The sequence below is a fragment of the Malaclemys terrapin genome, chromosome 2, assembly GCF_027887155.1.
Source record: "Malaclemys terrapin pileata isolate rMalTer1 chromosome 2, rMalTer1.hap1, whole genome shotgun sequence".
Lineage (NCBI taxonomy): Eukaryota > Metazoa > Chordata > Testudines > Emydidae > Malaclemys > Malaclemys terrapin.
This window is the reverse complement of record NC_071506.1, coordinates 225,087,795-225,101,474: the sequence shown is the minus strand read 5'-3', so window position 1 is coordinate 225,101,474 and position 13,680 is coordinate 225,087,795. Positions and strand designations below refer to the sequence as shown.

General features: G+C 40.5%; 1 protein-coding gene across 2 annotated transcripts in view; it reads right to left on the bottom strand.

Moving 5' to 3' along the window:
* The window catches only part of SKAP2 (src kinase associated phosphoprotein 2), a 150,761-nt gene that overhangs the window by 72,764 nt on the left and 64,317 nt on the right, over positions 1 to 13,680 (bottom strand). Inside the window, exon 1 of one of the 2 annotated variants that reach the window (XM_054020110.1) lies at positions 12,043 to 12,131. The exons of the other annotated variant lie outside the window; for it this stretch is intronic. Coding sequence (XP_053876085.1) covers positions 12,043 to 12,073 — 31 coding nt within the window. The 5' untranslated portion in view covers positions 12,074 to 12,131. Of the gene's footprint in view, positions 1 to 12,042; positions 12,132 to 13,680 lie in introns of those variants that run through there. 2 annotated transcript variants of the gene reach the window in all.

The window sequence follows — 13,680 nt, the reverse complement described above, 5'->3', positions numbered from 1 at the left end:
TGGTTTAGTGATTGAAGAGTTTGCTCAATCTACACAGTTAATCCCTCTTCATCTGCTTGAGCCCTCTATTTATTCCAACCGCTTACAGTGGTAGCAGTGGCAGATTAATACATCTCCACATGCTAAACGTGTCTTGACAATTGACACAGCACACTGTCAGTATAATCTTTACAAACATTGGGCTTTTTCTTAGCAAGCTTGAAGCCAACATTCAGAAATCAAAAGTTTACAAATAGTCTCAGCGATATCCCCTCATACATACAATTATGTTTCAATTGAACTATTTGCCTAGACACAGAACCTACCTCCCTATTTTCTAACTCTGAAAGGTATCCTAATAGGTTTCAGATTCATAAAGTTAAAAATAAACCTAATGAAGTCACGCAAAAGGAATTTTCTTCACCTAAAGAGAATTTTTGATTAAGAGAAAAAAGTAACAAAGAATTTCTTTGTGCTATAGGATGTTGGCACTGTAAGTGAAAAGTAAGCTTGCTGCCCTGGTGAAAAAACAGTAGTCAAAGTGCTATAGTCAACAATGTAGCTGAACAAACATCAGCAAGTTAACAGTCTACCAAAAAAAAAAAAAAAAGATGTCACCAGGAAAGTCTACAGCATGCTAGAAGGAAGAGCTATCTGAAGTTCAAAATAATTAAAACTATAGCAAAACTAATATGATTCCTGGAGATATTTTTCTATTTAAAGATTTTTGCCCCAGGAATGGTTAAATACTAATTAAAGGATGGTATAATTTCTATAAATTTTCATAAGTGGATTAATAATGCTACTTTGATACAAATATGTGATCTCTAGATAGCTCTCAATCTTTCACTTCGATCAAGATATTTATTCTACACTCATGACACACCTCAATCCAAATATTATGTTACAAACTATTCCAATTTATCAAGAGACTGAAAATAAATTTCACATTACACGTGAAAATGTAAGTTTTAGGATGAACAAGTAGAACATTTAAAATGTACATGATGTTTTTGAATGATTAACCCAATAAGATTTCATAGGGAACCACATGTGCTTTTGGAGCCTTTTGGTAACATTATACCCAACTGTTCATATTAGCCACTAAAAGCTTCAGTGACCAAGGAAAATAAGCTATCATTGTTGCCATATGAAACAGGTTAATTCTTGGGATTTACACAGCAGTATTTTCTTGAGCTACACGTAAAATGCAAAGTGGATCCAAGATTTTGTACTAGGAAGGAACTGGTAGGTTAAGAATCTGACCAGGCCAAGCAACAAGAGAAAACAGAGGGAGTGGTGTTCAGCACAAAATATACCCTTTGTCCTGGCTGATGTATTAGTTACTAGAGGACAGACTCCAGCAGCTCCACATGGTCCTGGGTATACAATTCAGAATCAGGAGTACATTTAAGGGCGAGCAAGGAACACAGATAGAATCACCTGCTGTGCTTGATACAATTGCATAGGTCAAAGACTTGATGTGCTTGAATTAAGTGCACAGGTCTACTTACAGTACCTATAGCCCAGACAGTCAACGTTAAGGAGCAATGGCTGCCTTAAAAATAAAAAGCAATTAAGGCAAAGAAAAGTGGAGTGACAGGGATAAGATAGCCATTTATTTCTGGACACGGGTGCCATTTCTGCACATGGCAAACAGGAATGCTAATAAAGTTGCAAGTTGACACTTTAACAAGCACCAGTGAAGCTGTCAAGGAAATTACAGATTCAGGCATTAACGCTATGGATTTGGTAATTCATGCCCTGCGGCCAGTGGTGAGCTGGAGCCGGTTCGCACCGGTTCGCGTGAACCGGTTGTTGAATTTAGAAGCCCTTTTAGAACCGGTTGTCCCACGCGGACATTATCCAAAACGTGGCACTCCGTGGGTGCTCCAGCAGCTCCCTGTCCTGCCCCCGGCCCCAGCTCACTTCCGCTCTGCCCCGCTTCTCCTCCCCGCCCTCCCGCTTCCTGCAAATCAGCTGTTCACGTGGGAGGCCTGGAAGGGCTGAGAAGCAAGCGGCGGCTTTGCGCTCAGGCCCAGGGAGGCGGAGACAGAGCGGAGGTAAGCTGGGGCGGGGGGGCACGAGGAGGCCTGCCCGCACCGCGGCAGGTAACCCAGGTAACCCCCTGCTCCCCCCCAGCTACGCTACCCCGTGTAGGAGCCAGAGGGACCTGCTGGATGCTTCCCAGGAGCAGACCCAGGTAAGCACCACCGGGACTCCCCACCTCGCCCCCCCGGCAGGTCCCTCAGGCTCTTAGGGGAGAGGAGGGGCAGGGTGGGCACCCACTACGGTGGCCCACGAGACCCTCCTGCCCGGCCTCTGAGCTCCCGACCAGGGAGGCTAGTCCCCAGCTGTTTCCCCTCCCTCACAGCTTCAGCTCACCCTGCCGTCAGCGCATGCTCTGGGTGGTGGGCTGCGAGCTTGGCCTGGTCCGGTGCTCCAGGCGCTGCGCGGCGGCGGTGCGGCTGTAGCGCTGCCAGCCACCAGTGCTCCACGTGGTGCGCAGTGGCAGTGACCTGGCCCGGCTCCAGCTGAGCGGCGCGGCTGTAGCGCTGCCAGCCACCTCCAGGCAACACAGTAAGGGGGCAGGGAGCAGGGAGGGGGTGTTGGATAGAGGGCAGGGGAGTTTGGGGTGGCGATGGGGGGTTAATAGGGGTCTGGGCAGTCGGGGGGGGAGCAGGGGGGTTGAATGGGGGCAAGGGTCCTGGGGGGGCAGTCAGGAAGGAGCAGGGGTTGGATGGGGTGGTGGGAGGCAGTCAGTGGCAGGGGTTCCAGTGGTAGTCACTGTAGATGTACTGTACATGGCAGCTTGAAACATCAGGTCTACCCAAGTTATGTAGTCTCCTGTGGTTTGAATGAAGCAAGTAAAGAAATTAGGGAAGGAAATGTCTTACTTCAGCCATGCAGCAGTGGAGAGTATAGTCAGTGTGATGAATCTAGTCTAACTACTAGGTTCCTCCAAACAAGTTATGGATGAGTTTAAGCTTCTCATACAATCAAATTCAGAGCGCAAATCATTTAACTCAGCACTCGCTTATTAGATATTCTTAAATCTTCATTTGGCCAAGCCATCAAGAACATTCCTGAGGGTACAGACACCCTAATGCTAATAGCAGACACAGAATCTGAATGTTAGTTGTTACAACAGACCTAAGTAGTTTTTATAGGCTAGGACTTAATCTTCTTTATCCAGGTTAAAATGTTTTTTGGATAAGTGAATAACTATAGTTTGGGTGATTTCCCATCAATTTTTAAATCTTATTTCCTTTGTTATACTTAGTAGTGTTTAAGAAAATGGGAGCATACCACTATTTGGAAGGTTTTTCATACATGTAAGAAACTGCTGTATATCTTTTTGACTTTGTGAGTTTGGAGTCCCGGTGGCGAAAGAAAGATACAGCAGGTTTCAGCCCAGTAATGATGTTGGTAGCTCAGTTATGTGGATTCTGGGAAGAGTTTCACCACCCAGAATTTGCAGAATTTTAAAGCAGTTAGTGGAAGTGCCAAGAATGACAACGGTGGCTGTCACATTTCTGGGCAGCTGAAATGAGTATTCCCCCTTCATGGTCCAGCTAGCATATCATCTCAGGCTTTCAGCTTCCCAGAAATCATCTCACTTGGGTGGAAACTCATATCTCTCTCTCTCCTGAACAGGGTTTTTCCAGGCTGTACCGTCTTCTGCCTACACTGCTATGCCCAGCAAGTCAGATGGCCTAAATAGCCAGTGTCTGCATTTTGCTTTCTCCTCAGAAACTATAAACAACATAATTACCCACAATTACAAGTTGCCACAGAGTCCTTGCTAAGCAAGCACATTTATTCTTAAGGTGAAAGCATTACAGAGAAAACATTAAAACGATAAAAGAATCTACATCCATGCTAGTACGCATACCAGAGATCATCCACTCCCAACTCCAGCGGGGGTTCTGGCAAGCATCTTAAGGGTTTTTTCTGTGGTTACCAGTTCATAATAGCATTTGCTCAGAACAAGAGCAGAGATTAACCTGTTTCTTTACGCAGTTTGGTTCTTTGATATTCTGAGATTGTAAATAGGTAGCAAGTCAGATAATGGTTCTCTCATCAAGGCATAGCTTCAAAAGGTTGGGTGCAGAGGTTGGAATTTGCATTTACCTCCCCTCAGATATTTCCTAGGAAACCCACTTAACTTTGTTTGTCCCAAAAGTTCCTTCTTGTCTGGCACGTTGTATAAAGCAGTCCTTTGAAGCTCATAACACTTCCCAGGGTTTACATCGGCCACATCTCCCCCACCCTCGGAGAAGTTACATACAATCCCACAGTAACACATAAACTTTGCATTTATAATACCATGGACTCCAAAGCTATTTAAACTTAATTCAACAAGATCTCCCAAAGATATAGCAGGAAATTGCTGTTGTCTGTCACAACGGCCATTACAAATGATGAGATCACAATTAACATCTTGGACTTCACCTATAAAGTTAACTTAATGGGCTGCACGTTCCCTCATTTTCAATTCTGATTGTAGTTGGAAAAGCCACATAACTGACCAGTTAAATGGAGACTATGCTGCCACTCAGACGGTCTTTCTGCAGAATCCTATGGACACTGCTATGTGACTGATACCCATAGTGTATATCTAACCATCTCTTGCAATTTTCATAGATACATAAAATAGAAAACATTTTAGGGCCCCTGGTTTTCTGAGAATTAGCCTGATAACTTCCATTTACCATTATGAAGTATATTTATTACTGACTGTTCCAGTGTTAGGTGTCAGCAACACAGGCTGCTAGTTAGGGCTTCCAAACAAAGTAAAAGTGCTAAAGGAACAAATGAACCAACAGAATTCCACAGAAAAGTCTGCAACTGAAGTGAAATCTAAAATACATTAAAATTCCATGAACTCTTTTCCACTGTCATTCACTGAAAATGACAGAGATTCAGTCAGGAAATTGTTTGGGGAGCCAAAGTGGCAATCAGCACCACAGACCAAAAGAGGGCACAAGGCCAGCCTTGTGATTTGCTGGGCTCCACTGTGCCAAAAGGATGTGTGTTGCTTCTCCCTCTAAACTTACTGGTGATGGGTAGTGTCAGGTTGGCCAATGAGTTGCAAGTCTGTACAGGGCCCAGCAAGCAGCTGCTAGCATTGCTTGTGCTTAGGGCCATGCTGCAAGAATGGGAGAAAGAGGAAACAGATGGAACCATTATACTGCAGGTGGTGGAACAACCACCACCAGACTGACAGGCTGAAATCTTGAGGCAATTTTGTGAGGGAGGCAACAGCACCTGAAATACTGCCTAGGGTGCCTGTTAACCATTTCACATGAGTCAGTCTCAGAACTTTTCCCCCAGAGTCATAACTTTGGTCATTGTAGAACAATTACGACATTATAGGGTTATCATTGGTGTAACACATTTCAAGCACCTGACAGGCACTTGGCAGTCTTCAGATCAGCATCTAAATATTTCTGTCTCTGACCCTCTAGCTGCATATACAAAGACATACCAATGAGCACATTCCTTATTGTAACTAGAATCTTAAAGTGTCTTTGGGGAATTTTAGATATGTATAATAATAAATCTTTTAGAAAGATAATATACGAGATACATGAATTGTGTTAGGTCACACATGGAATGAGACAGATTAATTTAGAACGAAGTCCTAAACATTTATTTGTTTCCATGGATCTTGCTGTAGTGATGTATCTGCCCCTGTATTTTGAGGTTCCGATTTCTCTAGATTGATAATTCTACACTGTCAGTGTTGTCTGAAATATTTTCTTCATTCCGTTTCCCAGCCCTCCCACAGATTTTACCTAGGAGGTATGGGTGATTTGGTCCTTAGAAGCCAAGGATGAAGTAGGCATGATCAAGTAAGGGGTTACTGGCCATTTACTGTATGAAGTGGTTCCCACAATGGAGAAATCAGAGCCTAAGACGACGTACTTTAGAGGAGAGCTTTTCACTGAAGCAGAATCACGGCTCACTATGTACAGAGCAAAAATATATATGTGGAGGTTGTCAACACTACTGTCATGTATACAATGGAGAATTAAGGGCTCATATGTTATTCTCAGTTGGAGAGGTCAACGTTATCTTGCACATGCTGATTTGATGCACTATGCATGATTAATGGTTGTTTAAAGGAACATTGCCAAGGTCTGTAGGTCAAAATATGACCTACCATTTTTTTCTGATATCTATATGCAAAATATTTGTAATTCTTTGTCTGTGTTTTTCCTCTCTTAAAAAAACAAGAAGAGAAGGGATATTTCAATACTTTTCTTCCAAAACCAAACGCCCAGCAGTAGAATTTAACAAACCATTGTGTATGTAGCAGGAAAATAGTGTCACCTTTCAAGCTTCATTGTTTTTTTTTTGTTTTGTTTTGTTTTGTTTTTTAAAATAGAGTGGCTGGTCTAGTTGTGGGACTATATGCAAAACCACTTTCTATTATGACCTCATCCATTTTCATATGTTCATGGGTTCTGAAATATTCAACTTTGGGGCTAAAATTTCCTGTACTTAGTTTCTTCACAAAGCTTTATTATTATTAATTATTATTACTGTATTTTATTTTAATATTATTTCCATTAAGTCTGGAGGTGCAAATCTAAGGACAGATGCAAAGTCAATTTATATCCAGCTCAACTCAAAAGCATATTTTCCAAGAATGATTAAAATGCTGCATTTGGGCAAAGCTCCTTAAACATGCTTTCAAATGCTGGATAGACCCTTCAGTTCTGCCCTCCCCTCACCAGGCTTGTTATTCCTCAAAATTGTATGTTGGTTTTTTAAATTTATTTTTGCTATTTAAATAATTGTAAAGCTTTAGATCATTTAAAACGTAAGATGATCCAAGACCTTAGATCAAATTACACTGGAAAAAATGTTTAAAATAACCAACTGTATGTGATCAGCCAGCTCTCCACAGATCACCAGCAAGTGTTTCATGGAGGGGTGCGATTCCCCTGCTTGTGTACACACGCTCCTACTAGCTGTCATTGAGCTAGAACAAATATAAATAAATAAATAGCAGGGTAGCCATGGTAGCACAGGTAGCATCAGCGGAGGCACAGCTTAGCGATGCGGAGTACAAACCCGGTACCGTAACCAGCATAGCTAAGCTAGGCCTTTGCTGCTGCTACCCATAGTACCACAGCTCCTCTGCTATTTATAATCATACTAGCTTGATGAGAGCTGGCGTGAATGTGTACGTAAGTAGGACAATCACACCTCGAGCTCATATTGTAGAAGTAGCCCTGGTTGTAATAAAAATGGCTATGTGAAAGGATGACTTCAGGTAAAAAATAAGCAGAAGGAACAGATGAACACCTAAGCAACAAAGTTCTTGTTTTTGAAGAAACATCCTTAGTAATAAAAATAAGGAAAAGAAAGAATGATCAAAATATGACAGGTCTTCAGGACTGTTTCTAACCGGAATGTTTTTCAGTTTTCCATAATATTTCAGCAAATCTAGGAATAGTGCCCTTTTGTGTGCCCTATACACTAGATAGTCTTTTCCTCAGACTTGAGAGATTAATTGTTAAGTTCTTCCATAATTTTTGGCTATACCTTTAAACATTTAATAATAGACTTTGTGATTTCTACATGGTCAGTATCAGTGTATTCTTCTGCTTTTCCACAGGGTAGCAGTGTACTTCAAATCAAGGCCATCACGGTGGGAATATCAATGAGTACATAAAATGCCTGCTGAAAGCAGCTGTTCCCTCTTGTACATATGCAAATGTGAGAATGTTAAATGAGGGCAACTCTATGTCACAAAAGCCCAGAACACAGAGACTAAGTGGACTACAACAAAGTATTTGTAGGCAGCAGTGAACTGAAATTTACAAAGAGGGCTATGAATGGCACTTTATAGTCTGCATCCAGAAGAATCAAGTTAGTAAGAACAATAAAATAGACTTTGTTTTTGTAATTTCTTTGAGCAGACAATTAAAAAGCATTGTTTAATTAAAAGTGGTTTTATTCCAAGGATGATCATGTAATTAAGACACAGGCATCAGAAAACTTGTACCCTAAACTCAAGCTCTGCTACCAGCTTTGTGTATGACCTGGGGTAAGTCACTGAATCTAACTACACCTCAGTTTCCTGATCCATAAAATGGAGCTATCTTGAAGCTAAATTCATTAAAGTGCTTTGAGGTAGTAAGATGGAAGAGGCTATACCAAAGGTAAATATGGTTATATTTTTCACCATTTTTAATAAACCTACTGAAGCCAAGTAGATTTTGAATGACAATGCTAAAAGCAGAATTTTTAGACCAGCCCTTTCTAGAAATAAAAGGCATTACACAGACCTCTTGGGATGACCCCAATTTGAGCTCTAACAACTAATGGCTGAGTCAGAACATTGCTATGTGAAGTGCTGCAAGGAGCCTTCCAGATGTCAGTTGTTCTAACAGGGGACCATTTATTTGATAGTGGAGAAAGCAGTTGCCTCCATGACAGCAGGAGGAACTGGAAAAGGAAAGGAAGCAACATTTTTTTTTTGCACTTCCCATTTGCTGTTTGTTAAGGAAGAAGCAGCATTAAAGTTTTAAGAGGCTTGTCATCTGAGTTCAGTGGTAAATTAATTATTGATCACTTCTTTTCTCACCAGCAGATGTCACAGATAAAAAAGGATTTGTTTCTACAGACATGTAATTAATTTAGCTAACCAAAAATACATAGAAATCAGATGAGCAACGAAGATAATTTAGTACACTAGTGAACTACATTCCATTCGTATGATAATTGCCACCAAAACTGCACATTTTTGTACATAGGTTTGCAAGAGCCTGGATTCACAGGCTCATGTAAATACTCAATAGCATGATTTTTTTTAACACACACAATAGAGTGGATCTTGCAGGTCTCTTTCACCTCACCAATACAGGCTTAGGATGATCATGGCTTCCGGTTTCTTTTCATTCCTTTGGGCCCTTCTAATCTTTCAGCTTGTTTACTGTCAACCTTATAACTAATAGACACAATGCATATTGTATTAACTGGCATGTTTCACCAGCATTCTTTAAAAATAAAGACATTACACGTATTTAAAAAAAAAAAAAGAGAGACAAACCTGAACCAAAATACATTGTTTGCTATCTGATGCATATTACTATTTGACATTATGATCCCTAAAATGTGTGCAGAGAGCATGATTGTCATTAAGCAGGCTGTCAGCAACAGACCATGCTAAGGATTATAAATCAGCATCTTTCTGTAAGAATGAAATTATTGTTCAGCATTTGACAATTATTCATTACAATAGTTCTGAAGAAAAAAGTTTAGATCAGATTTGCCATTAGAGAGCAGTATAAACAAAAACTTCAACTCAACAATCAAATATTCCATTGAAATCCACTGCAACAGAAAGAACTGCATTTCTGAAGTAGTGTGTGACAAAAATTCAGACTTCCTTATATTCTCTTATACCAGCAGTTTTAAACCACACACCACACACAGCTAGAGTGTCATCTTAACTGATTACAATAATGTGGGCACTCCCATATGTCATAATGTGTTGATTTGTCTTCTAATCTTTGCATGCTTTTCATACATCTGTATAGCTAGCTTTTATAGGAAACTAATTCCAAATTTTACTTGATCTGAGATTTGACTAATTTGCAAGTGGTTTTGTAGTGATCTCAAGGAAATGGGGGAAAGAAGAGAAGACGCTGTTCTTGAGAGATGAAGGGGTTTCTGACAACTGTAGAGGGAACGGGAGGAATAGGCTAGCCTGAACTTCCATAATCCACCTCCTCAATCCTGATCCAGCCCTCAGGCTGGGAAGCAGCAGAGGGAGATGGATCATGTTGTGAGAACAGACCAAGGTCAAGAGAAACTGGCAAAAGCCCAAAGCTTGGGTCATCTGGAATCTGGGGCTGGCACTATTATGAAGCAGTACACACCCACGTGGGGAGGTGTCGCTAAGCTTGGCAGAGAGCTGGAATACGAGGGGACTGGAAAGGTCTCTGTGACTTCAGGAAACAGAGGAGGAAGTGCATTAGAGACTGATTAATTTCAGGATCTGTGTTAGATCCAGATAGATATTTAGACCCTAACCCACAAACCTCAAACACTAAACTCCAGACTCACCAAATCAGGGCTACCCACTTACACCCAAATCTGACAGAGGAGTTCCAGACTGATTTTACTAGTTCAGAGCCCAAAGTTTTACATACATGTCATCCTTGAAACTCTATTCTAGACATATTACGGCACCTGCTCGAATTAACCTCTGTGTTCCCCACAAATTTTTTGTGCCACTGTGAATATATTAAAAAGGTAGGAGAAAGGGTCCTATTTCTTTTCTACCTTTCTCTTTATCGTCCTTTCCCCATGATTAACCATGCCTTTAATATTATGCCACACAATAGGCACGGTGTGTTAAAACTAAAAACCTGGCCAAAATTTCTGGAGTCTTAGACTCTATTGGGCAAGAAATAATCACACAGAAGTCAACCTGAGCATGAAAAAACACAAAAGCTTTCTTAAAAAACAAAAACAAAAGGCATTTCTAAGTCAGTTACAACTTTCTACAATACGATGTGAAGGACTGAATGTAATAGTTAGCCTATAAATATACAAATTAATTAACTGACTGTCATCCAGAAAGCTATGTCCATATTAAGCCTGAACAAGCAAATTCTCAACATACTGACATTACTATTCTAACATAAGCAATTTGTAGGTACTTCCACGTGGTATGTTACTAATACAAAACACTGGGAAATCAATGTTCCAAGGAAAGTAGGAAAAACCTGCCACCACCACGCCCTCTCCCAGACTTCTAAGTGATTCAGAACCATCAAACTGTGGACAAAACCAGCCTTTGTCTCAATGTATATTGACGGTATACCTTCATCATTCAGGTTCTTGGTATTCTTGTGTGTTTGCATAGCACCTAGCACAACAGGGCCCTAATTCGGATTGGGATCTCTGAGCACTATTATAATAGAAACTATATAAATAAGAAAAACTAGCTAGTGTGCACTGTGAAAGAGAGAAAACTGCAGACAGCTTATAGTATAAGCCTTATTCCAATGTCTGTATAAAGCGGTGTACATAGACAGAATCCCTACAACATAGAATCATATATCCTCCTGTCACGGTTATCCTCAAAACTCTTGGGACCAATAGTGATGTGAAAGTGTTTTATAACTAAGAGGGCTTCAGACAGCCATAATCAACTTTCACATTTATTTATTCTAATACTCTCTGCTACTGGCATGGTGCGCATTCTATCAGCATGCTTAGATGAAACAGTCCATTGCACAAAATCACGGTTGAAATATGGTGCAAAGAGCCATTGTAATAAATGTAATTAGTTCAGTACCAGTAGTGTATTAAGTGTTGTTTCACTATGAATGCTTACACAGATCACTGCAACATAAAAATGTTCATAAAAATAATGTTAATTGTATTTACTGGTACAGTTATTTCATAAGTTAACTACAGCTGTTGCCTACTCTCCATTAACATAACAAAAGAAGAAGACATTTATCTAATTTCACTGAAAATCGTGCCATCAAGAGAGGAGAAAGATGGAAGCTTATCCTTCAGCAATGTAAGATCAATACATACATAGTACTCCTGGAGCTTGTAGACCAGTATATCTTCTGTAAGGCTAGATAGAACCTGAAAGCCGGGGCATGCAGAGGGAGACTGAACACCACATTTTTCTTAACAAGAAAGCTTACATCCATTTGGAATACTATGAAGTCATTTTGATTATTTTCTTCACTGAGTATGTAGTGTTAAAGTCATATCAGAGATTTTACATGCCAGACACACATCCCTCAAATGAAGACTAGAGATAAGATTTTAAAATTGAGATGCTCACAAATGCACACATCTAAGTTGTGTGTGCAAATATCCAGTGTATTTAAGTGTCTCAATAACCGTATAACTTGCCAGGTTGGTACCCAGTTTGTTCATGCACATCAACTATTTTCCAGCAACCCACCTATGAAAATTAAAACACTATATAATATAGGCATTTTAAGAATGGGACCTCTGTTATACTTGTTTTAGTTTTTAATGTATTCTGATAAAACAGGAGGCCCATACCTATTCTTCCATTCAGACAACATAGAGCCATAGTTGAGATGATCTTCTCCAGCTGTTAGCATTTTAGTTGACACATATGAAGTTCTTCCATTGCATGAAGCTATACACAGGTTCTATAATACAAAATTTAACTATTACTTTAAACCAATGAATAATCACTCTAAATAAGACAAGGTGAGTACAGTGCCAATCGTGGGATCTGATTTATCTACAAAAGTCAGGTGTAAATCACTATCCCTGGCATATGGTTTTATTGGACACTCATCACATTAAAAGCTTTTTGAAGAAATCAGTAAAAATAATTTTGTTTTATTGTTAAAAGGGTCAAACTAGAAGACAATAAATAATGCATTTCAGTGATAACCTATACACAACATGCATACAACGCAGCAAGCTGAACCGATGAGGGGGGGAATAAACTGAGACAGCTGAATTAGAGTCTATTAAAAAGTTTAGTTTCCTAAGACCCCTCTTATGTACAGATTTGGTTGTTTTTCTTAATAAACCTTGTTTAATGAGTTTAGCAGTCACAAAAGTGAGGTCCTATTAGCACTGCCTTGAGCCAAGCAGATGCTGATCACCCTCAACTTCCTACTTACTCCAAGGGAATTGAAGGTGCCTCCCACATTCAGAATCAGGGAGAACTGATACTATATTAAACTTCACAACACAGTTTTGCCAAAGCACCCAATTTCTGATTTAAGGGCCTCTCTTGGACAGAAACTGCTAATTCACATTGATTTTGTGGTAATTTTATGACGTGCACAAACAGGAATTAAGATAATACAAAACTTGCGGATTGAAACGGTGTACAGTGATGAACAGCGATCAAAGTCTTTTAGCCAGCTAACCTTTACGGTAAGGGACTTTAAAACATGAAATTTCAGAATTAGGAGTTAATCCTGAATTTTAACATGTTAGGCTCATCTGAACAGTGAAGTGAATTTCCCATTAGTGTGAACTGAAGTTATGTATGGATTGTCATGGATCCACAAGATCAGTGCTACGCCCTAGCTTTCAAACAGTGTCTTGGAGGAATCCTTTCAGTGTGCCAGACGGATCCCACTCTTCCTTCAGGATAGGCCCTATGGCCTCACCTCCAAGACCGAACCTCTGAACTCCAGAACTCCTGCTTCACATTGAGCTCTGCCCAGCGAGTCCAATTAAAATAGACTCCTAATCAGAGACTTTACACTCTTTAGGAACTGCGCCTCAGCAAGTATTTGCAGTGACACTGGGCAGCCTTTTCAAAACAGAGCAGGGTTTATTGGTCAACTGAAACACAGCATCAGAAGTCCTTAGGTTACCATAGAGAAATAAAGATTAAGATTAAGACAGTCCACCTGGCCAAGCCAGTACCATCTGCCACCCAAGCTGCTCAGGACACCATTTCAGGCTCTGTTTCTCTCTGACTCTTTTTCCCAGGTAAGAACAGCCAGCCCCTCTTCCAGAAGCCAACTCTTTATCCCCTGCCTGTCACCAATCAGTCCTTTGTTCTTGAACTGGCCTCTCCTCAACCCGCTGCTGAGAGATGGTGGGGACAACCTCCTTCTTGGCCATTGTTTGCTAGGTGTGAACATTCTTGTCATTGGGGCTTCCCATTGTCCTTTTCAAATTCTCCACTGATAGGGAACCTGC